Source organism: Heliangelus exortis, chromosome 2, assembly GCF_036169615.1.
Source record: "Heliangelus exortis chromosome 2, bHelExo1.hap1, whole genome shotgun sequence".
Lineage (NCBI taxonomy): Eukaryota > Metazoa > Chordata > Aves > Apodiformes > Trochilidae > Heliangelus > Heliangelus exortis.
In genome coordinates, this window is record NC_092423.1 from 4,189,747 (window position 1) to 4,217,630 (window position 27,884).

At 38.6% G+C, this 27,884-nt stretch overlaps 1 protein-coding gene across 1 annotated transcript in view; it reads right to left on the reverse strand.

The window, feature by feature from the left end:
* Nucleotides 1-27,884, reverse strand: part of ADCYAP1R1 (ADCYAP receptor type I) — a 134,690-nt gene that overhangs the window by 62,486 nt on the left and 44,320 nt on the right. The window contains exon 3 of the mRNA XM_071734585.1: nucleotides 21,744-21,849. Coding sequence (XP_071590686.1) covers nucleotides 21,744-21,849 — 106 coding nt within the window. The remainder of the gene's footprint in view (nucleotides 1-21,743; nucleotides 21,850-27,884) is intronic.

Consider the following 27,884-nt stretch of genomic DNA (forward strand, 5'->3'; position numbering starts at 1 on the left):
ATTTAAAATATCCCCTTCAAGGTCATATTGCCTTCAGGACAGTAATACCAAAGGAAATTTAATATTATTGTATATTGAACTGAACTATGTGATCCAGAATAACTTTTAAAGGGCATATTATATTTAAAGCTCTTCAGAAAGAGGGAGAATATGAGAGAGGTGCTCTCTGTTCTTTCATAAATCTAGGTAAATACCAAAATAAATAAAGGCTTAAATAAGGTCTGGGTATGGAACCTAGATTTTCAAAATTAATTGACATTTCGAAGTAAAGGTATCTTAGAAGAACTTCTATAACAGAAATCTGTCAGATTCCACAGTCTCTTTTGAAAGTCTAGGATGCAAAAGTAGAAAAGAAAAATCAGGTGAAATTCCAAAGTTATAAAAGGAGAAAAAAAATACCAAGAGGAGATAAAGTACTGAAGGATTTCTATGTTGGAAAAGAGAATATGTGATTGTGCAGAAAGAAAAAATGGTTCATTCCTTCCTTAATATGTGATATACAAAGCAGGGATGAAAGACAAAGTACAAGAGGAAGGTGAGCAGAGAAAAAGTAGATTTTGGAATTATTTGAAATGTATTTGTTCAGCATATGTAATCTTAACAATATAAACATTTTCTATGTGAGCCTGAGCTATGTTCACCTATATTTCTTTTACAGTGCCTGAAGAAAACCCGATACCTCCGGAGGGCACTGCCACTGGGTTTCTAAGATAAATTATCCCCTGGAGATGGGTATTTTCCTTCTCTGTTCCCAAAAGGCAGCAAGAGAGAGTCTAATCTTAGGCTTAAAAGCACTGGAACTAAAGCAGAGGAATTTCACATGTAAAGTTGAAGTGACTCAGCTCAGGTTATGTGTGAAGAAAAATAAACTGTGGGAAGACTTCCCAGGAGTTGGCCCACCTTATTATTTTCCACTACCTATCTGCTGCCCCTAATATAAAGCCATGCAATGCTATAATATGAATATTTAGAATCCACTGTCTAATAATTATGTAAATTATGATAGCATTTTTTACTGGTACATCATTATCAGTAAAGGGAGTTCTTTTAGGGGATGACATTTTCAGAGATCTAAGGCCTAAGAAGTGCAGCACTGTTTTCAAAGAACTATTAAAATTATCAGCTTAATTTGTGAAGAGAGAACACTGGAAAAAAATTGAGATATTTCACTTCTTATCTTTCAAGCTAATCCTAGATTGTATTAAAAAAACAGTGAAAGAAACAGAAACTGTGGTTTTCCTTTGATTGGAATCGTAGATTTTATAGCAAAACAGTAGAAAAAGATGAACTGAAGGGAGCAGTCTTTAGCTCTCCAAAGACTAAGTGCATATATGCTTTGCACTTGCCAAATATAAACTGTATAATTTAAAAATGGAACCTAATATTCTTTACCAGAGTTAACAGAGAGAATTCACCTCATCTGGATGTTCTGCATCACTTTGGTTCCCCTTCCAAACTTAGGAAGCAAGCCACACAAATTACAAGTTAGAACTCTATACATATTCCTTTTACTTTGATGTGGGGAAGAGTAGGTGCAAATACATCCTGAATTCACTGTTTGACCATGATCTGCCTCAGAGGTGAAAAGGCCATGAAAATCTTCTGATTTGTGCAAAAGCAGAACCATTAACCATTCTCTTCAAGAGACTGAAAAGTTCTTGTCTACATCTCACATAAAACACACCTCAAAAGGAAAAGCTAATACCAAGTGTTTTGGGTTTTTTTTTCTTTCCTTAAATAGCTTATATATGGCTAAGATCAGTGTTAAATGAATCTATCATTACAGAGGTATAAACTATTGGGTTTTGTTGGGTTGTTTGTTTTATTTTCTTTTAAAGATTTTTAATTCTTTACAGTCACAGGATATTTATTCTAAGCTCACATTTATTGCTGTCCTTGCATTGTTACCTGCCAAGGAAACCTCATCCAAGAAACTCTCCAGAATCCTTGAAGTTCTGCCAACCCATTGGCCTTAGGTGGGCTTGGGAGAATTTTAAGGGAAAACTTCAAGGCTGGCAAAATCATAGGAACATTTCTTTGTCTAATTATCCAGAAGAGTAAAAACCCGATATCTGGGAAATGGAGAAGTGGTTTTTTTTTGTTTTTTTTTTTTTAGAAAAAAAGAACAAATGTCTTTAAAGAAAATAAAAAGGATTAGCTATTCACCCATGAGAAAGTCACCACTTTGCTGCTCTGGAGGCAGAGTGTAAAATGACTCAAAAAATTGGGATATTTTATTCCAGCACTGCTGGAGGACAGAATGACACTTACAAGCTGACAGAACTTGAACTGGTGACAAGCTCACCAGCTGTGGATAATCTGGCATCACTCAGGACATGGGTTATGTGAGATCATGGGGTACTGCTGGAGGCAATCTTGCCTGGCAGAGACTGGTATTCCACATTTCTTTTGTTACTGGTGGCAGCCAGAATGACTCCCATCATCCTACTCCACCATGACACCATTCTAATGCATTTCCCTGTCTTCTTAGAAGAAGAAACCATGCACTTTGCTTTATCAACTCTTTATCTTCCATTAATTATCCAAGAAGGGGAAAAGGGATGCTCTTCCATCACTGCCTAGAAGGATTTGCATTCATCACAGCACTGAAAATTTTAGTCCTTAAGTGACTGTTCTCAGAATAATTTATAGGAAAAGTAATGTATAACACAGGATGAAGTTTACAAGGTTAAGACATAGTTAGAGAAGAAAACAATACAGTAAGAACTAGAAAGATGTGTTTCTCTTCCACATAACCCAACCCCATCAGATCCCACCCAAACTGATCCTCCCCTTCACAAGCACAACAAGAAGTGATCGATTAAGGACAACAGGATGTGCACTACCAGTTATGAATTTTTAGAATAGTTTTAATTAAGAATATTAACTAGGCCTGCAGTAGGTTGTGGTGATAGGAGGATATAAATATACATTATATATTTGTATATATATAATATGTATTATATATATGTTTCTTCCCCACAATTTATAATGTGTCTCACAGCAAATCCTGGCTTTCCACTAGAGCTGTAGGTAAGGAATCTTTCCAACCTGTATTGTTTATTGCTATTTGTATATAGTATATCACTTGTATATCATTGTCACTTTTGCCACCCATGGACAGTAGTGATAGTTGGCCCATTATGAGATTTATGGGCCTAGGAAGCAGACATCTGCAAAGAACACCAGAATAACTGGTTGCCATGGATACAGATAAAGTAGACTATTTTTCAGTGTTTCTTTTTGGTATTTTGGAGACAGCATTCTGTGGAAAACGAAGAGAGGATTTGGTTGTATTCAAGAAGATGAGAGGAAGTTTTGGTAGCAGGTCTCTTGAGCACTGAGGTGTCCCAGTAATGAATTCAGGACTCTAAATATGTTCTGCCACAATGAGAAAAAAAAATCTTATACTAAATTCCATTACACACATATTAAGTTCCCTCAAAGGAATTTGTAAATTATCATTATTTAGGTTTCATAGTAGCTCTGGAGGTAGGACTATTTTCTGTTCTTTTTCTAGCTGGAAAACTAAACAAACCAAAACAAATGGTGGCATTGCAAGCTAAACACTCTCTAGAGTATGAGTTGTAACAGAGCTCTGGAGCCAGCTACCCACCCCTTCATGTTCAGACTCCCGTGTTCCCCACTGTCTAACTTTCCTATCATTTATAAATAGAGTTTTCTCAGTGGAAAAGGCATGCCTGAAGTAGAAGAAAACTTTTAACAGATCTTGGACCAAATCCCTTCCTGATGTAGCCACAGGGACGCCAGCGTGGGTGCTCTTGAGAATCATTTATTCCTTGTTTACTCCTTCAAATCTTCTGAGAAGGAGAAATGACTGAATTAAATAACTTCATTTATTTCAGCGTGCAAATTCCATCATCTCTCCTGGAAATTGTTCTACTGGTGAATCAAGAAATTCCTTATTAGAGCCCATGAGACCCTTTGGTCCAGTGGAGGACACAAGGGAAAGAAATACATGAATAAAAAGTATAAACAGCTCAAACTCTGTTAAGAGACATGTTAACACATTTCATTTCATACTCCTGAACAGGAGGACAGGAGCTGCATTTTGTTCATGCTTTTGGAGTTACTGAAAAACAAATCTTGAACCAAAGGGGTGGTTTAATAACTACATCAGAGTTTAATAAATCCCATCCCAAGTTTTGCATTGAATTTCTCTGACTCTGCCCAAAATGTATGCAGAGATTAGGACAAATAACACACCAAAAAAAACCCCAAACATTCAACCCAGCCACAAAATATTTTGTATACATCTGGGGTATTTTGGTCAGTGCAAAAGAGATGAAAGGAAATTATATTACTATTCAGTAATTTCCCAGAAACTAAATTCCTTGTTGTCAAAAGTAAGGATCTAAGAAGATGTACACCTTGACCTGGGAAGGTTACAATCTGAATTTAGTGAAAAGGCACTATGAGGGGTATCAATAGATGAAAATGGAGGCAGAATGTGTGATAAGAAAGGACAAAGGAGAATCTAGTGAAGCATGGACAGCTACTATGAGCATTCCCCTGCTACTGAATAGTGGATGCTTTCAATTTTCTTTGTAAAAATTTTCTAAAAGATTGTATTTTTCCTGGAAAGACTTTTTACAGAGAGAGAAAGGGAAGAAATGAAATGGGATGTAGACTGGGAAGGAACCAACAATGCCATCAAACCCAGAGCAGCTCTATCACCAGCAAGAAGCAGAGGCCATGTAAATATAATCCAGAATAAATAAAAAACGTGCACACTGCCCACAAGACTGTATTGTGTACAAAACCAGCCAATTGTAATGTACCAAACTCAAACCCCATAAATATCACAATTATACAGAAGAAAAGGTCATAAATATTTTTTATGTCTTAGATGTGTGGAACTTGTTGGGTGAAAATGCCCAGAAAACCATGGGAATGGGACACAGGAAGACCCAAAACTACAGTGGTAGCAGTACAAAATCTGAGCTGATAGAGACAAGAGAATTCCCATTTGTTTGCCTTTAGATCAGATCCTTGGGAAGCAAGTGTGGTGGTTCTGCCTGTCTAAAGACTGGAAAAGATAAAGGAAAAAATGGGAAGCAGTCATTAGAGATTACTGAAGGTGCCATCACTAATTCATAGGTTTATGGTAGAAGTCCAGTATCACCAGTTCCAACTTCCACACATCCATATGGATCGAGGTCACAGCACTCCTGGCTTAGTCACTACCTTCATCAAAGCCATTACAGTTGTCATTGCAAGAAGTAATATTTTGGGAAAAATGTGAAGTTCAAACTTATTTGGGAAATAAGTGTCTGCATATCCTCATTTTCTTTTTGCATTCTCTTGTAAGTAGAGTTCATTTCAACAAAGTCAATGAGTTTCTCTGTGTATAAAGTTTCTATAAGTTAGAGACAGATTTAGAGAGTTTAGAAATGAGGTAAAAAAGAAATATTAGAATGGATCAAGTATATTTTTCCTTCTCTTTCTTTTCTTATCAGAAAATGTTAAAGACCCAGGAAGAGAAATTATTCTATGGTGTTGCTCACTGATGTGTGTGGGCAGGGAATTACATTCTGAAGTAATAGTGAGGGAATTACTATCTGAAGCAATAAAGAAGTCTAAAAATTTGCATGCATAGAATCAATATTGTTTTACTGGTGGTATTTATACGAATGTGGAGTAATTATAGAAAAAATAAAGAAAATAAGGCTAAAGGGACCTGTGAAGGTCCAAAAGGTTATTCCCTGCACCCAGGCAAAATAAACATCTAAAGGGATGTCTGAGAGTTCCTATTGTCCATGATATTCTTATTCCTTGAACAAGAGATGAGAAAAATACATTACAGGGCAAAATTCTGCACACTTGAGTTATAAAGGTCCAGAAACTTCTTTGTGTTTCAATGGTTTGAAGCACATAACACCAGTGTCATACATAAAGATTTTTCATGATAATCTGAGAGTGAATACATCATAATACTTACTAGATAGAAAATTAACCCCCACTGTGAGGAAGCTATTTCTAAGGATACGTATGCACTTATACAGGTATAAATTTACATATATCCTCAGGGAGGCTACTCTAGCCATAAACTACCTGCTAATGCTACAGAAAATTTGAAAGTAGAGAAGAAAATGCTCAATTTGTAACCCAAGTGAGAAATAATATTTGTGCCAACAGGAATGATCAGTTGTTGCAATCACACCATTTGAACTTTTCTTTACCAGTTTTCAAACCAGGAGAATAATGGGAAAGAAATCAGTGATTCTGCTAAATGCTGTGTGAGGACAATTATGGCAGAGTTCTACTGACTAGGGGTACTATATTTAATTTTGTTCTAGCTTACTCAATTATGCTAACAAAAGGTTCTCTTTTAAGTGCTTTGAAGGTTAGCAGAGAAGGGTTAGAATTATATTACTCATTTGGCTGTATGACCAAAAATCTGGAGTAAACTCAAGCACTTTCATATCTTGGGAACAAAGATGAGGCATGTTCTCAAAATTTATACAACAGTGCATTTTAATTAATTGTTTGTGGCCATTACTTCAGTTTGGCTTTGCTCTTGTCACATGGTTTGGGCATCCTCTTGTTACACACACTAAAAATATTTTTTCTCTTCTAAAGCATTTCACTGTTCATGACATATTTCTAGTAACTTTTTTTCACACAGGTCCTGGTTAATCACTCCATTACAATACATGCAGCTTCTTACTCATAAATTAGGAATTATTCTAACCTTGCCTTTTGTTTTGGTTCTGAATTCTAATTTCTTTGTTTCACTGTGCTTGCTTTGATTTGTTTTTCTGTAAAGGAGATAAACCAATCAATTCTAAGAACAGCATGAGCATGAAATACATGTCTTGACTACCAAAAGTGCAAGTTGCTATGTAAAGGCAGAGATTCAGGAAACCTGAAATAGCTTCTAGGTAATCAGAAAGCCAAGGAAAAGGTTGAATTGGAAGAGTACATCCAGATGCTTGTGCCAAGACTCAACAATCTCTTTCTGAAGGGTGAATATGGCTCCATCTAGCTTTAGGTCTGTGCCCTCCCTGGCAGACCTAGGTGGGTAGGGTTCCCACTTAGTTTACTAAACCTAAAACTTTCATGGGGAAATGAAATAGGGAGCTACACCCTTTGAGAGTATGAATACACCTTGAGTGGGACTCAGTTGGCATATTAAGACACCATGCAAACTGGATGTAAATCTCAGAACCCATCAACTGTCTGAGGAATCTTGGGAAACCAGCCAGCTAATTTAGTTACTTAATTAGATGTCTAATATCAAGTGATGTGATTGTTCCCTACGGAGGCCACTTACCCCAAAATACAGAGCTGGGGAGAGTTCTCTTCTAAAACACAGAAGGTTGGATTGTGTAGGAGTGGATGGAGGAGCAGGATTCCTGTGGGAGGAGAGCAGAAGATCTCCCTGGTGGTGACCCCCAACCCAGCAGGACACGTGCTGCTCTTATTGCACTCAAAGGTGTGTTTACAGAATCACAGAATTGTCTTGGTTGGAAAAGACCTCCAAGATCACTGCATCCAACCATCAACATTCCTTCACATAAAATGAAATGTCACCACCCTGCTAAATCATATCCTGAAGTGCCTCATCTACACAGTTTTTGAATACCTCCAGGAATGGTGGCTCCATCACCTCCTTGGGCAGCCCGTTCCAGTGCCTGATGACTCCCAATAAAGGAATTCTTCCCAATATCCAAGTCTAAACTTTCTCTGCTGCAATTTCAGGTGATTTCTTCTATCATATCCTTGAGAGTAGAGGTCAACATCCATACAACCACCTTTCAGGTAGTTTATTCTAAGAATTATCAAAATCCTAAAAGTGTGATATCTGAGTGGCCTTTTCAGAAAATGAGCTGGCAATAGGCATAAATATATTATTAGCTTGGAGGTCAGGCTGTTTGGATATTCCCATACGGCCTGAGGCTCAAAACTGCTCATGTTATAAGGAAAAAGTACCTCTAAACTACATCTTTACAGTGTTGTGAAAGAGGCAAGTAATTACTTGGATTTATTTCTAAAACATTTATAAGACACTATTTATTCACTGAGCTGACAAAATCATGGGTCTTCATGGCAGCCAGGAGCAAAATATAAAAATTAAAAGAGGAAGAAAGAATGTTCATTTTTAACAGGATCACTCTGAAGTTTGAATGGTAACTCTTCTAAATTCTATTCCTTTCCATCTATCTTGCAGGAATAACGCACATATTTGAAAAAAAAAAAAAAAAAAAAAAAGCTGGCTTAGAACTGGACAATAACATTCAATGTTCCTGCAGATATGAAATGAGAAAAAAAATAAAACAGATCACACATCAAAGGAGAGAAGGCATCCTACATCTGAAGTATCTAAAATTAACAAATTGTCTTTAAATATATATCAAAGACAGGCTAATAGAAACAACTAATTATTTGGGGTTTTTTCCCCTGGAAGACCCTACATGTCCACTTTAAACTAACATTCTGCTTTCAGCCAGCTGTGAGATTAATTTTAGATTTCAGTGTGGTATTGCTGAAGTGTTTCTGCACCACAGAATCAAGATTCTATAGTGAAATTAATATTAGAAAATGAAATCTGAAGCTGGAAAGCATAATAACAGCATAGGTCAAGTCCATTTTTTTCTAGTATAGCATGTAAAATTTTTCTCTCTAGAAGAATATGTTCCCTTAACACATGAAGCTTTATGACCTCCAAAACAAAACATGTAAGAAGATTTCTTCCTTGCTTCATTTCTCTTACAAAAGGCTGGAAAACTGCATGAAATTGAGATCTTTCTCTTATTCCTTTGCTGTTCCTTCTGTTTCATGGGAGGAATTTGGAGAAGGAAATGCCCTCTTTCTTTTCCTCCTTTTTGCCAGGAGCAAATTACTCTGAACATTCTGAGTCAGCAGTTCTGGCTCACGGGCAAAGCCAAGGATCTCACTTTCCTCACCCCCATCCTCCCTTGCCCAGAAACAAAAAAGATTAAATATAATGAACACTGGACATGCATTTTCTTCTTTCTTGCTCTTCCAATGATGAAAGAGGCCATGAAGTTCAACAGATACTGCAGGGCTGTCTTGACTTTGTGAGTCTCTTCAGCATCCTGCAGAGTTTAACATCTGACCCATTGTAATTTCCAACAAAAGGAAGGGAATAACTTGAATTATTGTGAGGCATCAGCCCTCAGGAACTATTCTGGGAATCCCTCGAAGAAAATAAAAGAATTGTCACATATAGGACTGGCTGGTGTTTCAGGGCTTCTGTATGGCCTGGGGCCAACATTTGAAGACAACAATAGAGATAATGATTGAGGAAGAGAGTGTCCACTTCAGTTGTTCAGCCTGATATGTCTCAACCACCCTCACTTATCCTTGGGAAATGATTGTTTAAGCAAACCAGGCCTATAAAAACAGGAATTGTGATGGTGAGCTTGGGGAGCTTCACTGACACCAACCCTACCCTGTTGGCTGGCCCAGTGTTGGATCCAGGATTGGGGATTTTCAGATATCTCTTTAACTTTTCTTCTCCTATTCTCTCTCTCTCTCTTTGATCATGATTTTTTTTTCTCCCATGTTGTGGTGCTTGAAAATATATTTATTGTGACTTCTGTAATCTAAGTATCAGCTTTTATGACTGCACAGCCTGAGCACGTATAGTAATCAAAGTATCAGCTTCTAGGAGTTATTCCTTCCATAGTTTTAATTAAATCTTATGCTCAAATACAGACCTGGAGTGTTCTTTCACCTTAATCTGATCAAGGAGTATCTGATTCTTGAGCATTTCCTCGGACTGTAACGTTTTAATTTCTCTCCCCAGAAGGGCTGGGTCTGAGACTAAGGTTGGACCCAGCAGCACCCAGGCTTCTCTTTTGAGGAAGAGTTTGGAAAGCAAGGGAGTTCAGCCTCTACCTCTCTATCCAGGTCATGACAAGTGTCTAATGAAGTAAAAATATAAAGAACTTTGTGGAAAAAACAGCACTAAGTAAAGACTCAGAGAGCTCATACTTAAGGTGTTATCGTGGACATAAATTACTTTGCACTTCTGCTTTTGAAGTTAAGGTAAAGTGAAGGATCTCAGTTGTTTTTGTTTTGGTTTTTTTTTTTTTTTTTGAGAAGAATACATACAGATATTTATCTGGTGCTTAGGAAAAGGAGTAGTTTAATAACTTGCTATAGTATTGTAACTTGTTCTTCTGTCTAAAGATGATTTAACTTACTGTTCTTCAGCTTTATTTTGCTGAAGAAAAATCAATATGCAGAATCTGTCAGGAGTCCAAATTATTACATTTATTCAATTGCATATATTATTGAGTAGGCAGTTTCCTGTAATGAAGTTCTTGGCTTAAGTTTGTAAGTTGTATTAAGAAGTAGTGGATGGAACTGAGAATAAGCTGAAATAAGAAATGAAATTGTACAGCTGGGTAATTTTAGGCATTGGTCATGTGAGGATATCTTTGCTTAGTAGTCTCATCAGAAAAAAAAATTTCATGATAAAGACGAGGCTAAAAAGTCTCCCTTGAGTTTTTGCTCTAGCAACACTTGATCCATGAGCTTTCCAAGTGATCCTACAATATATGCAGATGCCAGAAAGAGTGAAACTAAATATCAAAATCAGATTGTTCCTCTGGAAAGCCATACACTAGAGAAGAGGAAGTGTCCAGAAAAACCTTCCAATTGAAGTTATTAACAGAAAGACATTCAAGTTGGTTCTAACTCTTTCTTGTTCCCATTTCATTTACTTTTCTCCCATTAATGGTCTAATTCAAGCAACTATTCATTAACAAAGCAAACAGCAACTGTGCTTACCAGAGGAAGATTCAACTGACCAAGTGCCAACATCATCCTTTGAACAGCCCTCAAAATTTTTGTAGCAGCAGATAGAAATAGGCAGTCCTAGAGAACAATGTTTCTCATCTGCAAGCAAACACTTGAAATAGGTCTGATGAGTCACTCCCTCAAAAAGCCAACTTTTGTCTATTAAGAGTGAAATTGATGGTGAAGTTAGCTTTGGGATAATGCAGAGATAAAAATATTTATGGCATAAAATCTCATGTTCCATTAAAAAATCCCTCCATGCTGTCTCAATGGAAAAAACCAAAAAAAAATCCAAAATAAAAGCAACAACAAAACACCCACAAAACAACAAAAAAAACCCCATAAAACCCCCAAATCAGCAAAAAACCAGCAATCAGACCAAACAAAGCAAAACCACCTCAAAATCCAACCAAGTGTTGCTCTCATCTTAATATCAAGGTACAGACAAGGCAGTTCACACAATATAACCTTCAGAGCTGGGCCAAAAAAGTCCCACTGAATCCCATAAAATAAGGTACAATGAGTTCATTTGCTGGGCTGTGCCTCTTCTGGACCTACTAAATTTATCTCTAATTAGAGACTGAGTGAAGGACTGAATAGAAACAAAGCAGAAACAGAAGGACACTGCATGATGCTTGATGATTGTCATTGTCACCTCATGCAAGTGTCCAACTGGGTGACCACAATCTCCACGTCTAAGTAAAAGGGGGACCCTGGCCATGCCTTCCTGCAGCAGGTCCCAGGTTGGAGCATTGCCCCTCACAACCACTTCTCTTTGAAAAACTTTGTGTGATCCACAGGTTACAGCCCTGACACCTGATGAAAAGCCCATGTCCCACTAATGGTCTTATTCAAGTAACAATTCATTAACAAAGCAAACAGCAACTGTGCTTACCAGAGGAAGATTCAACTGACCAAGTGCCAACATCATCCTTTGAACAGCCCACTCTGTCCCTGCTCTAGTGTCTCTAGAGCCCTTTTTTTCTCTTCCCAACACAGGGACAGAAACAGGAACAAGAAAGGATCCTGATTGTCATTGCCAGCAAGAGGCAATGTCATTATATATGGAGACCTACTGTGGGGTAAAATGGGAACTAGCAGATATAGCACTGATCCTTCATCATATTAAAGTGATAAAATATGCCCTCAACACAGCCAAGAATCCTACTTTTAGTCCATATTGATAAATCTTATTATATTCACTGGCTGTACTAATATTATTATTTATTTTGCAGTCATTAGCAACAGATTGGCAACATTATTTTATTAACATCCTCCAGCAAACAAACCTTCCATCATTTTTTGTAGAGAATCCTCTTAGGAAGCATGACTGGTTCACTGGAGATGTCTTTGCACTAAGTTTCATAGAATCATATGAACATCATACCAAAACCCTGAAAATAATTCCAGTTTGCTTTCAGAAGTCTTCTGATTATTATCTTATTAAAAAGATAATAAGATAAAGTCTTATTATTATTATCACTGAGGGAGACTTAGACTGAACATGGAATTTTTTTAGGTACCTACATCAAATATTTCCTCTACAAGGATTTAACTCATATTCTCACAGAGAAGTTTTCAGTGCAATTGGAAATGCTTCAGGGGATTGAGTTGCCAGCTCAGATAAACACAGATTTTCTGCAGGCCCCATGTCAGAATGTCTTGATACCCTAAAGAATCTAGGGACAACACTTGCTGCTTATGTGCACCTGAACTACTGGTTGCCCAGTGAAATTGTTTTTATCCCTGGAAAATTTCCCTCCCTGGAAATATTCAAGGCCAGGTGGGATGGAGACCACCAGCCTGGTTCATTGGGAGGTGTCCCTGCCCATGCAGAGAGGTAGGAACTAGGGGATCTTTAAGGTCCCTTTCAACCCAAAATATTCTATGAAACCAGTCCTAAAAAAATCTTGAAAAGTATTTCCCTAATTCTCTTGCTTCACTTCAATGCCACTGTAGGCAAACTCCAGGCTTTGCTCAGGATTTCTCTGAAATGTACTCACTGCCAGTGCAGAGAAATTCAAAGAGTGTTGTGTTAATCCATATTCCATCACTAGAAATAAAGATCTTAGAAACCAGTTAACTGTGCCATTGATTCCAGCAAGAGCTGAATTCACTCTCTGGCTGCTGTGTTTTTCTCAGTGAGATTAACAGCCCAAAGAGGCAACAAAAACTCACTTTTGTCTGAGGATACAGCACACAGCCACAGACCATGGGAATAGGAACAAAAGAGCATTTTCAGAGAATTATTTAAAAAAAAAATACTGTTGTTGGGCACCTGACTCAGTCATTTTTACAGAAATACAACAGGTTTTTGGGACCTGTGTGAAAACACAGTTTGCATGCAAGGAAACACTTGAATTCAGCACTGAAGATTGCTGCAGCTGCCTGGTGGGATACAGCACGAGCATCCAGTTTAAATAGGAGCTACAAGAATTCCATGAAAATCATCCTAAAATCATAAATGGTCACTCAGAATTTAGGTGTTACGTTAATAGACTTTGGGTGGTTTTTTTACTGCCACTGTACTATAGACATTAAAAAGGTAAATGATTGTAAATTGTCCCTGACTCTGAAGATACCAACAGATCACAGCAGCACAGGGAAGACCATTACTCATTTCACTGCATAAGTTTGACTGCAATTTATTGTTCATTCTTTTAGCTGCAGTAACCTGGTATATCACTGCTTGCAATTACAAGTAATCCTCACAACTGCAGCTTGGGAATTCAAACAATTCCCCTTCCCTGCAGGAAAACCCCATTGCAAATGCAGCTACACTACTACATTTTGCATTTGAAAACGATCATTTAAAAAGCAAAGAAAAAAAAAACCCAAAGCAAAGCCTCATTTCTTGATTGTCTCTGCATGTACTATAAACTGCCTCTGTTTACTCCAGATCAGTTACTCCTTGCACCTCAAGGATGCTAAGAAGAAGGTAAGAGTGAGCTTCTTCATGCTATTTAACTCCAGCCAAATACAAACAAGGAATTCAAAAGTGGATGTGAATGGTTAAACAAAACCAAAACCAACCAACCAAAAAAAAACCAGATAAAAAAACCTCACCAAACATTGTGAACAATTAAGTGAGGTTTTTTCCTTCTTTTTCGGCAATAAATTACAGTTGGAGCTGGACAGGCTAAAAATTTATTTTTAGCTTTTTATTTTAATATTCTTTATTTTTATCCCTAATTAAATTTAAGCAGCAATACCTGTCAAACAATGCTCTATCAGGAAAAAATCAATACTATATTTTTGTTTTGTTTGAGCAACCTTGTCTAGATGAGAGAGGCATTCCTGCCCCTGGCAGGGAGGTTGGAGTAGATGATCTCTAAGGTCCATTCCAACCTAAGCCATATGATTCTATAATTCTTATTTTCAAAATTTGTTAGTGGCCATTTATTTGGGCCTAAATAATTGAAAAACTCAACCTGAATCTACATTTTTCAATGACTAAACAGTTTGCAAAAAAATACTTTTATTCAGTTGTGCTTGCATAGACTCATCTGACCCAAGTCAGTGTCTTACCCAGCTGCCTGGACAAAATCAATTACAACTTTTGTGGGTTTTTTATCTTGTATTCCTCTGTTGTTAAAGAAGGACTTTCTGGCAATTTGGAGGATTACAGAAGCTTTGAAAGAACCAGTTAGGAATTGTTACAGTAAGTATATTATGGGATGGGAATGGTAGCTCATACACACACCTTGCAGTTAATGGTGTTTGCAGAACTGCAGGCATTAAATACCAGTACTTTTCCTACCTGAATGGAAGTCCAGCAAATGCTGAGGAGATGACTAAACTTAGATTTATTAGAAGGGTTTGCAAAGAGGCAGTGCTCATTTCAACCACCCAAACACTGCTGAACGTGTCAGCAGAAAGTGTTCATGCTGCCCAAGGAGATAATAGAAATTTCTGCTCCATTACAGCAATTTTTGCATTTTTTCTCTGAGTCATCTTAGCTGACCATTCCCAGGCTGATGATCACCTAGGTTTTAACTATCTTAGAGAGTTCATGCAGCTTAACTTGTTCTCTGGCTTCCCCCTTTAGTCAGGAGAAAGGCCATTCCAGAGAGCAATTGACCTCACAAATGTCAGGAATCCCTAAGAGACTGAAAGGTAAGAGCTCTAAGGAAGGATGCACAGCTCTTCAGTGGCTACTTAGACTTAAGTTTAGATAACTGAGGTGTTATTGACTAAAATCAAGAGGCACAAATCACATTCTTGGAGAAAATACTCTGAATAAGAAGTAGCAGAATTTGGGGTCGAGACACTTAGGACAGAGATGGAAGCATCCACATATATCATATGTGCTGTAGAAAATCCATAACAGAATCCTGCTCTGACACTGCATGATGCACCTATAGCCCCTACACACTCCACCAGTTTGCCTTGGTTAATACTTTGGGTGGCACATGGTACTGGAGAGGTAGGGATAATTTATTAAAGGAAGATTTTCTCAACAGGGAGACACATCCTAGGGTTACTAAAGAGATTGTGGTCCCTAGTGAAGACTGGAAGAGAAATTTCCAGTCTAATGGTGACCCAGCTGGGTTTAAAAGCAAAAGCTGTAGGTTTGCACATGCACCCCAATGCCCTGAAGCAAAATATTTCTGCTCTCAGGGCTGTGATTTTAAGTGAGAGCTGCAATGACAAAGAAATATCCCTGTTAAACTGGCATTACTATGTGCATCTTCATATTATGTCCAGAGTAAAATGTGGTTGAGTTTTTAATCCCACTTACCAGTAGTTCTTCACCAGTAAAATTATTATTACACTCTTTGTCTCAGACCACATGTATAAGTGTATAGATAGTCTTTATATTTCAGAGGGATGAGAAATAAATATACTTGAGGATTTTACTAGCAATAGGAAAATCAGGGGTCCATCAATTGGGGGTTTGGCTTGTGTCCAGCTGTGATTGGCAAGAAACTTTTGTATAGAACATTCCAAAGCAGTTCATCTGTGACACAGCATCATTTCTTTCCCCAGCCACAGCTGATCCTCAGCTTTCTCACTTTCAAGATTTCAGCTTCACTAACACAACTGAACTCCCATGTGAGAACAAGATTCTTTATGGAGCCTGTAGCTTGGTTTGTGCCTGGATTGTGAAGGTTTTGTTCTTTCCAGTATTGCTACATTATTATTGCCAGAGTTCAGCCCACCAACCCCCAGGCCTCCATAACAATGGCTTTTATTGGCAATGGAGAGAAATGTGCACTTCTCATACCCTCTTCTCAACATAGGATGGATGCCTAAAATAGGGTAAGTTTATATCCTGTGAGCACTTGTAAGTATAAGTGAGCTCTAACTATTTATTTTGATTTATTGACTATAAATACAGTCTAAATAACAACATTTAGCAAAGGCCTCTCTACTATACAAGCATATTTGGGTGAGACAAAATCCATCCATTGGATCTGATGAACATTCTAAAAAGCCTATTGATAAACTCAGAGAATGGCTCAGTGGTTGTAAATCATAAATTAGTGTAGCTTTTTTTCTTGTGTTTGCCTGAGAAAGAGTAAAGCTTTATCACAGCTCAGATCCCAAGGACTTTACAGTATTAATGTTTGAAATGAGCATGTTCCATGTTATCACATGATCCTTGTCCTTTGAAATTCCTGATTATTTCTAACGAGCTTAGTAGAAGATGTTTTATGCAGTGTTGTCACATGGATAAATCCATCAGCACAAAAAGGCATCTTTGACCTGAGACAGATGTAAGTCACACAGATCCAAGTCAGTATCCTTGCTCAAAGAGGAGCCAAGTATTTAGGTGTAGGGAGAAATTCCTAACTTTACCCTCCCAAGGCTAGAAATTCAACAGCTTTTAAAAGCTGAGTTTGAGAAGAACAATCCCAGTCCTATTGTTCTTGTGCTCAGCTGCATCAATAAGGGAGACAGATGCACACATACACGGGGACACAATGAAGTAATGTCTTCCCAGTGGTGCCAAGAGAAAAAAGATTAGACAATTAAAAGGCTCTGAAACTACAGAGGAGGCTGATGAGAGACCCAATAAAAATCTAAAACTAAAAAAAACCCCTTGCTCCATTGTCATATGAAGATGGTAACATTTTTCAAATCTACTGTGATTTTCTCTCTTATATTGCCTTCTAATTATCATGTCCTGACTCCCTGGCAGCCTTACCAGTTTCTTTCCTCTTGATTTACAGTGTTAGGATTCCTTTTAACAAGGACCAATGTAGGCATCACATCCCTGCAAATACTTTCTTGCATTTGAATTTCTTGCCTTGCCTGGTGATGCTACTGCTCTCCCAGATTTTCAGAGGAAGGACATGAGGGATGGGAACAGCTAACCAGGACTACAAGATAGAGGTTAATTTCCTAGTGGGTGATGAATCATATAAACACCAATGAGTCCTCATCACTTCTATTTTCATTCAAACCCTTGCACTGTTTTCACTGCTGTCAGTACCTTGGCTCATTTCAGATTTCTCCATTTTAGGCACTATAAACATTAAATCAGAACCCCAAATTTGCAGATCACTGAAGGAACTCCCCCACCACTTGAGAGAGAGCAAGTTCAGGGGACAAGTTCAGAAGATCAGATTCCATCAGTGGGAAGCAATACAGTTAACAAGCTTGGAAAAGTCTTTTCATGTCAATCTACAGCTGAAGATACACAGCTTTACACAAGAATAGGGACAGAAACATAAACAAGGAGATCAGAAACACCAGTGTAAGAAATAAACTGCTTCCACTGCCTGGAGAAGTTGAGTAAGAAGTGCTCATTCCCATCCCTCTTTTTTTTTTTTGCCTTTGGCTTTCATTCCAGGAAGACCTTATAGCATCCTTCCAGTACCTGAAGGAATCTACAGGAAAACTGGGCCTTTTACAACCTTTTACAAGAGCACGGAATAATAGGACAGTGAGGCACTGGCCCAGATTGTCCAGAGAAGCTGTGGCTGCCCCATCCCTGGAAGTGTTCCAGGCCAGGTTGGATGGGGCTTGGAGCAACCTGGGCTGGTGGGAGGTGTCCCTGCCCATGACAAGGGAGGTGGAACAAGATAATCTTTAAGGTCCCTTCCAACTCAAACCATTCTATGATTATTTCACTTTATCTCCTTAATGCTGTCTCCAGAGCCAAGGAATCAGATTTCAGGTCCTGCTGAGTTCTCTCTTCTGCGAAGTCTCTGTTTTTTTCACATGATGATAAACAGAGATGTACACACAAGGTCTAACATACTCCTTATTGGTTCTTATATAAAGGCTCCTAAAAATTTTAGAGCATTTAAGAAGAAGCAGCCACCATAAAATACATAGGGAAGAAAAAAGTAGAAAAAAAAGAAACAGAAAATTTCAAGGCAATCATTGTCTGAAGCAGACAGCAGACAGCAGCAGAGAGAGGATAAAACAGTGCTGTGAGGAATAAAACAGTAAAGAGCAAAACATCTGGGCCTGAGAGGTAGAGGGGGAAGGGAAGGGGAACATCAGAACACAGAAATGTCAGGGCTGGATGCTTTCCTTACTATGGTGCCAGCACTGCTCTTTAGGACCTGTGGTTGCAGTTGCAGAATCAACATTGAGCTCGTGTTGGAGCTCACCCAGAGGAGCTCTGGGGAACCATTTAGTTTATGTCTGTGTTCACAGATGCTGAGCACAGCAAGGGGGCAAAGGAATGGTTGGAGAATTTGCACTATGTAGTAACCCACAAGATGTTCCTCCTCTTCTGACTTCACAGAGCATTGCTTTCCACCCAGCACCTTTAGACAGAAGATGAGATCTCCAAAGAGGAGCAGAGAACACGTTACTCCTTATATTATTCTTTGCACCCTGTGGGCTATTTGGCACAGGATCTTTGATATTACTGTTCCAGTAAAGGTAGAAACATAAATGACACAGATTGTTTATGTCCCAGATTCAAGTTTTGGATGTGATAATTTGATTTTGTGTTGCCTGCAAGAGAACAACATGTGACTACGTTGCTTACAGAGGTTACTGTGGTTCAGCCAATATGGAGGATTTTTTTTTTAGAAGATACAGTAACCTGAACATGTGTCTGGGCCTCTACAGACTCCCTAAAAAATGACAATCCCATTTTATATCCTACAGCCCCTCTGAGGAGAAGCAAATCCACAGAAAATTTGTGTATTGAATTGTTCTGGAAATGTGCATGCAGAAATATTCAAATGGTGGAAGAGCCAGTGTTCTGCTTTCTCCTTGCTCTAGAATAAACAGAAGTTTACTCACCAGCCAGGAAGGATATTTTCCTTTTTCTGGGTGTTTCTGATAAGCAACGGAGTTATTTCTCATGTCTCTTTCTTTGTAGGAAATGAGCTAATAACAAATTTCTTCACTGCCTGCCATTATTAGTAAGTCTTACTACTACAGATAAGTAAGAAAAAAACAAATGCTGGGCAGTTTTTTTCCACTCCCAAGTGAAAATCAGGTTGTCTGCAGGGGGTGAAAATTGGCAGGAATCACCACACAGCACATAGGGCTGCTTAGTTTATCAGTAGTTACTACTTCTTGAGAGCTTTTCATAATGAAACTTCTGCAAACAGTGCTTAATAACTTAACCTGAAAGCCAGGATCAGCTGTGGTGAAGAGTGTTCTCTTCCCCTAATAAAACAGGAGTAAAAATACTTTTGGAGTAAAGAGATACATGTGGTATTTTCCCAAATACTACAGAGTGTGTGTGTCCATCATGTTGGGAGTAAACTTCTGTTACCTGGCAGCAACAGAGCATCATCCAAAACAGAGTATGAAGTATCTCAATGACATTGATGAAAAAGTAAGAAGATGGTAGAGCTCTGTTCAAGTGGAGATAAAGTCTTGTTGGGAATGAGGGTGGAAACATCCAGTTTGAAATAAATATCATAGAATAGAATCAGAGAATGGTTTGGGTTGTTAGGGGCCTTAAATACCACCTAGCTCCAATTCCCCTAACATGGGCAGGGACATCTCCCAGTAGATCTGTCTGCTCAAGGCCACATCCAACCTGGACTTGAACACTTCCAGGGAAGGGACAGTCACAGCTTCCTTGGTCAATCAGCAGTCCCAGTGTCTCACCACCCTTAAATTAAAGAATTTCTTCCTAATGTCCAACCTAAATCTCCCCTCTTCAAATTTTACACCGTTTCCCCTTGTCCTCTCACTACACACCCATGGCAGAAGCTGTTGATGAAAGGCTTCATGTGATGAAAGGTGAGTCTGGAAGGTCAGGACTTAAAGAAGATAGAGTGGAACTGTATAGTCCCAGAGGTGAAACAAAATATGTGTAAAACATGTCTACAATAATTTAAGAAAGGTAAAGAGAAAGGGATCTGTGGAATGAAATGGCTTTCAAACAAGCAATATGCTGGAATTCTTCACTGGAAAAATAAGACTTTGAGGGAAAGTGCTGTTTCTACCCAAAGTCAGGTACACTGTGGAACTCATTGCTACAGGATGTGGTGAGCAACTCAAAGATGGGCAGTGAGCCTGGGAAAATTCTTCTTACAGTGATTAAATTCTTGGGGAACAAAAAAAAGAAAAAGCAGAGTGTCTGCTGCTGAGTTGGGCTTGAAAGGATTCATTCCTTTCCTGCCTGAGTGGGTGATACATTTTAAACACATTGAGATGCAAAAGCCTTCCTAATGACTTTGGACCTTCTCTATCAGAGCTTTGCTTTAGAATTGGAAACAGGCAAGGGGGAAGAGTTTGCTCTGAATACTCTGCCAACTACCAGGGTTATTTTGGATTTGAGTGATAAAGAACAAATTTGGTGAAATGGCCTCCTTTAACCTGAGAAAGAAAGGTCTATGAATTCTTGAATCCAGATAATAATCATTGTATAACCATAAGAAGTAGGGATCATGGGCAGCTTCTGACATCATTTGGGGGAAAGCAGAGAAGAAACCGGGTTTCTTCCCTTTTGTCCTTCCTTATGCAACTTCTGGAATGAAGAAGCTCTTCTGTAAAAAGAGGGTCTCAAGAACACAGCCCTGGAGGTGAAACAAACTGCCTGAAGTACATGTTTTTCTTAATTCCACCAAACCACACGGATCTTTTGCCCTAAGCTGGGAAGCAGAAAAGATTTAATGTATGAGCTGAATAGAAGGACTCTCATGGAAATATTCCTAGCAGCTAAAGCACAGGAATGATTTGCTTTGAAGGATGTTCTGGTAACACCAAGATCTGCATCCTGCCCTCCTTTGCTTCCTGGTTATATCTAATATGTGGCAAAGAAAAGGGGAGAGAATTTTCCTGTCTTTTATGACACGATGTGTTTTATCTGATTTTCTCTGCAGTTTTATTAATTCTAGTCACAGCAGAAGCAGTTTGGACTCAGTGCTCAGAAAATAGGCCCTGATTTCCAATTAGTTTCTTTGTCATTCTTTGCCCTTCTCTCACGGTGCTGGTCAGAGGCAGCTCCTGCTGCAGTCAGTGGGAAACAAGACAGGATATTAAACTATTCATTTCTTCTTTCCTTGTCTCCTTAGTTTCTTAGCAAGAGGAGAAGTATTCTTTATTAAGGCAACAGTCAGCACACTGTTAATCCCTGTAAAGTTCTTCAGATCACGTGAGAAAGAGGCACAAATTATTATTAATGATGAGCTGTTACAAAACAAACCCCTGATGCACTCAGTCCCTAGAAGCTGTTGCCACCTTCACTAGCAGGAGACATAAAGACATAAAATCAAGAGATTCCCAGTCACACTGTTCCCTTCCCTTCCTTTCTTCTATTAATTTTCTAGATATAAATCACTGCACTGATGAAAGTAGAAAAGCAAATTCCAGACCTCTGATAATAACCAACTATTCTTCAAGTACCTCCCCACTGATTGATTTTTTTTTTTTTTTTGACCTTATAACAATCAGTGACCACACCTCTTACAGTAAGATGTTTGCATTGACATTGCTGGAAAGCCCTGCAGACACGACAGGAAAGGTTTGGAAATCATCAATTTAATGGACATGGCCCATCCCAAGCTGAAACCCACCTGGAGAGGAGTCATTGAGAGGGTTCAGGGCAGTTGCCCTCCGTATCTTCTCCAGACAAGTCTCTTGCTCCTTCTTAATGATGCAGTTGGAATGGGTTGCTGTAACCTGAAATGCAGAGAAAAAGTGTGAAGAACAATTAGAAACTGGAAATAGGGAGCTCTGGATGAAGCATCAATTTTGAGATCTCATTCCAAAAAAAAAAACCAAAACAAAAGCAACCCCACAAAAATATCCTTAGGAGGTGAGGAAAAACTGCAAAAATGCTTTGGCTTTCATTGTTTTGCTGTCAGTTTTTTTGGTTTTTTGTTTTGATTTGGTTTTTTGCTGAAGGCCAAACAATGGAGTTATAATGCTCATAAATTGTCTGTGTTTTTTTATGTTGTTCTCCCTGTCAAAGAGTAATTTCTAATGTGTTTGTTTTATTTGTGTTCCTTCTTCATGTAAGACTGAAGCAAAAGTCCTTCTAAGTAAAGAAATAAACTAAAGAGGAATCAGAAGTTAATTGAGGTTCAGTTTGATCTTCCATCAGTATCTCATGAGTCTTGCACAATCCATTAACCTCACTCAGAAGTCAAAACTAATTAAAAGCTTTCACCTTTTCTATTCATTAGTGTTTCCTGCTACCTTTGTTCCCAGTGAATACAAGGCAACTTTCTTGACAAAAGAGAATACAACAACAAATAAATCAAGTTGACTTGATCCAAGTCTCTTTTTTCCTTTTTTTTCTTTTTTTCCTTTTTTTTTTTCTTTTTCTTTTTTTTTCCCCCCCTTCTTTCTACCTCTAGGGCTCTAAGCAGACCCATATCCCAGAAATCAATACAAGATTGCAGTCCTGCTGTAGATAGTGGCCAGGGTATCAAACCCAAGGGCATCAAAATCTCAGGTTTCCTTGGATCATATTATTGGGACACTGCTAAGGTTCAAATCCCACTCAGTGGGAAGCACCAGGAAAATCAGGGCACCAGCTGAAGATGGGTTGGGACACCCTGGTTTCTTGCAAGCAATTTTGTTGGTTTACATTTCCCATCCCATTTCCACTCTTGAGGATGGAGACCTACAAGGAAAAGTTGAGCTCTTTATAGAAGTGATCAGTTTTCCCTTAACTTCCAAGTAAGAATAAGCAAACAGGGAAAGCAACACCTGATTTCAATGTATTTTAGCTTTCTTTGGAGCTCTCTCTGCAGTTCAACTTCCCTCACATCCCAAAAGAGGGAATGAAGTGTTTGGGTCCCCAATGCACCAAACTGCCACCACAGACTTGCAGGAAAACCCAAGGAAGGTGCAGCTCTAAGCTGGTGATGCTTGTGCTGTGCTTTGCTGTGTGCTGGAGCCATTTGCACACTTCTGACATGGGAACATCTGCAGCTTCCACCCCTCTTTCAAATGAACATCTTAATGAACATCTACTTTACTAGCTGTAGGAACTGATCATGCTGCAGTTTCATTCCCAAGAGCCCAGTACTAAATTTCAGCTATTTTCCCCATAGGATACACCAGCCATAACCATATTAGACTTGTTTATCTTCTAAACAAAGTGTTCTATTCTAAGGGCTCTCGAGGGCCTGGAAAACATATCTTGTCACTGATCTCTGGGATCTCCCAAGAACAAAAAGGCTTTTCCTACAGTATCCCCTAAATCTTGCTAAAGATTTGGGAAATTGCATTGGTTGACATCCAAGTTCTTAGAGTATATTTTCAAAAGATAAATGAGAAATAGCAATTTCTTTTGCTGCTAGAACTGGTTCACCCTCTACAGTTGCCCAGGAGTGGAAGGAGTATCATGGGATTGCCTTTATACTTTTTAGTATGTGTGGATTAGAAAAAAATAATAATCATCATTATTATTATTATTAATGATAATAATATAAAGTTGTAGTATAATAGTCATGGTAACAACATTAACACATAATAATAATAATAAGTAAGAGAAGCAGTGTGATATTGTAGATGTCAAATGTTATATCAGTGCAAACCATATTTACCTATATATTTATGTATTCATGCAGAGCCATCAACCAAGAATCCCACCATAACTCAACTTTTGATGTCCTATAGGGTAACCCCAGACCTTAGAGAAGAAGGTTTAGATTCAGTCTATAGTAAAAGGACAAAGAAATGTGATTTATCCTTCTTATTTCTGGTGTTGTGTTTAATGGAGGTAAAGAAAGCCTAAGGTTAAAAGCTCAGATTTTATTGTCTGCCTTGCAGACAGACACATCTGGCCAGATAGATGTGGCTTCACTGACTAAATTTAGTCAATTTTATCTGAGTAAGTCTGGCCAGGAGGTATTTAAATGAAGACTGCTGGGCCCTGGAGTGATGTGCTTCACCTCTCCTTGCAGTCTTCCTCTAAGCTTTCGGTGCTGGCAGAATATTTTGATGTGATTTCCCATAACCATCTGTATGTTTTGTAGTGCTTTTCATCAATAGATATTAAAAAAAAATATCCACACATAAAAAAACCCTCTCAAAATAAAATTAGGGAGCACAGAAATTGAGGTAGAAAGCAAAGATAGGGAGAAAACATCAACCTGAGTGCCAGAGGAGGGGGTAGCAGCTGCCTGTCCTCTCTGCTACTGAATCAGAAAATAAGACCAAGTTTTGATTGTTAATAACAAAATGTTTCTCTTGAATGCAGAGATGCTTTAATCTTATGTTTTCCTGAAAGGATCCACATGTTCCATTTTTCCTCCATTAATTATGTACTGGTAGAGCCTGTAATATGTCAAGTCTTCAACAACAGAACAGCAGAGCACAATTCAAATGGAAGTGGAAGCCTGAACTTAATGGCCTCCTGATTTCATTTCTTTTGCCCCAAGGACATTTGCAATTTCCTGAGTTCAGCAGAGAAGGTCTGCTTCCAGCTTCCCAGAAGATATCAGAGATATGTGAAGCTAAATAATATTTTGACACATACTGGAAAAATCAAGAAACCAAGTGGATAGTACATAGTAATCACTCTCTTAAAAGAAAATAAAAAATTATTTTGTGAAGGAGTGAAAGAGTTTGACTCACACCAGTTTTGAAAATACATTTACTTGTATAGATACAAATACAGTGAATATGATCAATGTATTTGTTTCTAAGAGAAGATAAAACAGTAAAAGCTTTCATTTATTTTTCTTTTGGTTTTAGTAAGGTGTCCACCACAAAAATAAGCTGGCATGTGCTGTGGTAACTTGTACTAAAGGAGGAACCACATGGGAGGAATCATGCAGATCAGACAAGTACCATAATTTCCCTGCTCATGGAAATAAATGTGTTACCAGCTTATTTCCAGCAGGATAATAGGTAAATATTTGATATTTAAATAATTAAATAGTAAATAATTTAACTTTTAATAATTTAATAATTTAATCATTTAATGATTTAATAATTTAATATTTAAATAATCTTTCTTTATTCTTATGTTGGATCAAGTATTCCAAGCCTGGATGCATTTCTGTGTGACCTGCCCTGGCAGGGGGGATGACTCCATGATCTTCAGAGGTTGCTTCCAACCCCTGAAATTCTGTGAAACACTGGTAGCATAAATACTTAGGTACATAAAGATCTACAGAGCACAGAATCACAGAATGTGAGGCTAAGGTAACTATTTTGTGCAGATTCAGCACAGCAGTTCAGGTGGATTAATGAAATTACTCAAGTGGAAATTGGAGGGCAGAATAAATCCTTTTTTAACACCATGTATCCTCCTGAGAAATGAGGATTTATATTTACAGAAATCTGGGATATCCTGTTCAGATTCAGCTGAACTCCCACAATGAGGAAACTGAAAAAACTCTTAATTTCTGACCACTCTGGGCCACACTGTTCATGTAATCTGGGGACCTGCTGATCTGATGGGGTGAACTGTGTGACAACAATTTTGCTTGTCCAGATCCAAGATATTTTCCTGTTAAATCAGTTCCCTGTCTTGGGGGAAATACTGGTCTACTCTGAAACATAAAATTCCCACCTCGACTCGGAATAGGGGGTTATGTTGCTTCCAGATGATTCCTAAGAGGATCCCTCATTCTTGGAGCTGCCTTTTCTGAGAGCAATAGTAATAGGCAGAAAGGCTTTTTCCCCTCTCTTATTGTCTCCAGAGGATTTCTGGGAAGGGCAAACCTCTTCTTTGCTCTGGTAATGGAAATACTGGGATGTGCCCAGTTCAAAGTAACCCTGTAAGGTTGTGTCAGAGCAACCTGAAACCAATAGGATAAAAGAGATAAACAAAAGCTGTCTTAAATCTTCTTTTCCTGGTCTACAGATGTTATGTTACAATCTTCAGTCCCTCATACACCTTTACATTTATACAGAAATCCTTTTCTCTGGTGACTGTGGGACCATGGCAACTATGACATGCAGCTTTGAGACAGAACCATGGGATGATTCAGCTTGGAAAGGACCTCCAGAAGACTTCAATTCAACCTCCCACTCAAAGCAGGGAAAGCAGTAGGATCAGACTAGGCTTCTCAGAGTTTTTTCCACCTGGATTTTCAAAAAAAAGCCCAAGAATGGAGACTCCACACACTGTGTGTAACTTATTACAGTGCTCAGGGTAAAAAAAGCCCTCTGGAATATGAATCTCCATTGTTTCAACCTCTGAACACAGTCCATTTCTCTGCTGCTATGATGCCTGGATCTTTCTTCTTGATAAACTCTTCATACATAGATCCTGTAAAGCTGCTCCTAGGTTGCCCCCCAAAGTTTCTCTCCTCCCATCTTCCTGTTCCTCATCCTCTCTCCTCATCCTCATCCTCTCTCCAGGTCATCTTGTGTTCCTCCTCTGAACTTGCTACAGTTGATTGACATCTTTAATGTACTGAGGAGACTAAAATTGGATGTAATATTCAGGAAGTGCTGAATTGAAGGGATAGTCACTTCCCTGGATCTTCTGGCTATCAACTTGTTGATAAAGCCCAGAACATTGTTGGTCTTAATCTGCTTTCTTCAAGACCTGTGCCAAATGTACAGAGTCAAAACTAACAGGTAGCCCTGAATGGTTTATCACATTGAAAAGAAAACCAAAAAACTCCTAATAAGTTTCACTGAGTGAAGGCTGAGGGAATCTGTGCTCACATAAGACTTTTCTCTCACTGTGGGGACATTGGGAAGCAGAGAAGTTTTTAGGAGTTCTGCATTTGTCATGCTGCCGGATGCCACATTCATTTGCAAGGCAGATTCTTGTTATTACTCGTGATTATTTGCCCATTTATACTTCATTACATTTAAACAAAACCCTGAAGAGAAAAGATCTGAGACAGGAAATTTGTTCTGTGCAGGCTCCCAGCGAGTTCAATAGAAACCCCATCTGAGTCACCCTTGGAACAGAACTGTGTGAGGAACAGCTACAGGAGGCTGCAGAAACACTTTCTCCACACAAACACATCCACCCTACCCAAGGGAGAAAGCTTTAATTAATCTACTAATTAAATTAAAGCTATTTGCCCTCAACTATCACACACATCCCTCCCTTTCACTCCTCCCCACTGGCAGCTCCAGCAAGTGCATCGTGTTACAGCTCCCACATTCCCAAAGGGACTTTGGGACCAGGGAGAAGACTGCAGAATGGAGAAAAAGAGCTCATCAGAACAGTGGCAATGGGAAGTGCTCGAGCTCCTTCTCAATTTCCCCCCTTCTTCTTTCAGTGCTAAGAGACATTCTGTCAAAATGGAGTGGGAAAAAAAAAAACACAAAAAAACCACAGGCAAAAAAATTCCACTCAAATCTCACAAGGAATAAAGTCCTTGCAGAAAGGACTGTGCCTACAGTAGCTCTCCCAACAAATCCTGCTTTCTCCTTCGTGTCTCTGGAGGGTTTTGGCATTATTTAATTGCAGAAACTCAAGGAAGGGAATAAAGTACATATGAAGAAGGAAAGGAGGGAGCAGGCTGAATGCTGTATCAGAGCACTGGGACTGTGGGATGAGCCAGCACAGAGCTCAGCAGAGGGAATTAGAGAGGATGAGACAATGTAGGAAAAATTCCTAATGATGAAGAGCGAGGCCATACACAGAAGGAAAACACCACCAACAAAAATAAATTACAAGAGATAAAGAAATCATCTTAAGAGCCATTTATGATCAGCTTTGGTTGTCCTTGTGTTGTGGCCACTGCATGGGAGGAAAGCACAGCGGTGGTAAGGACATTGATGGA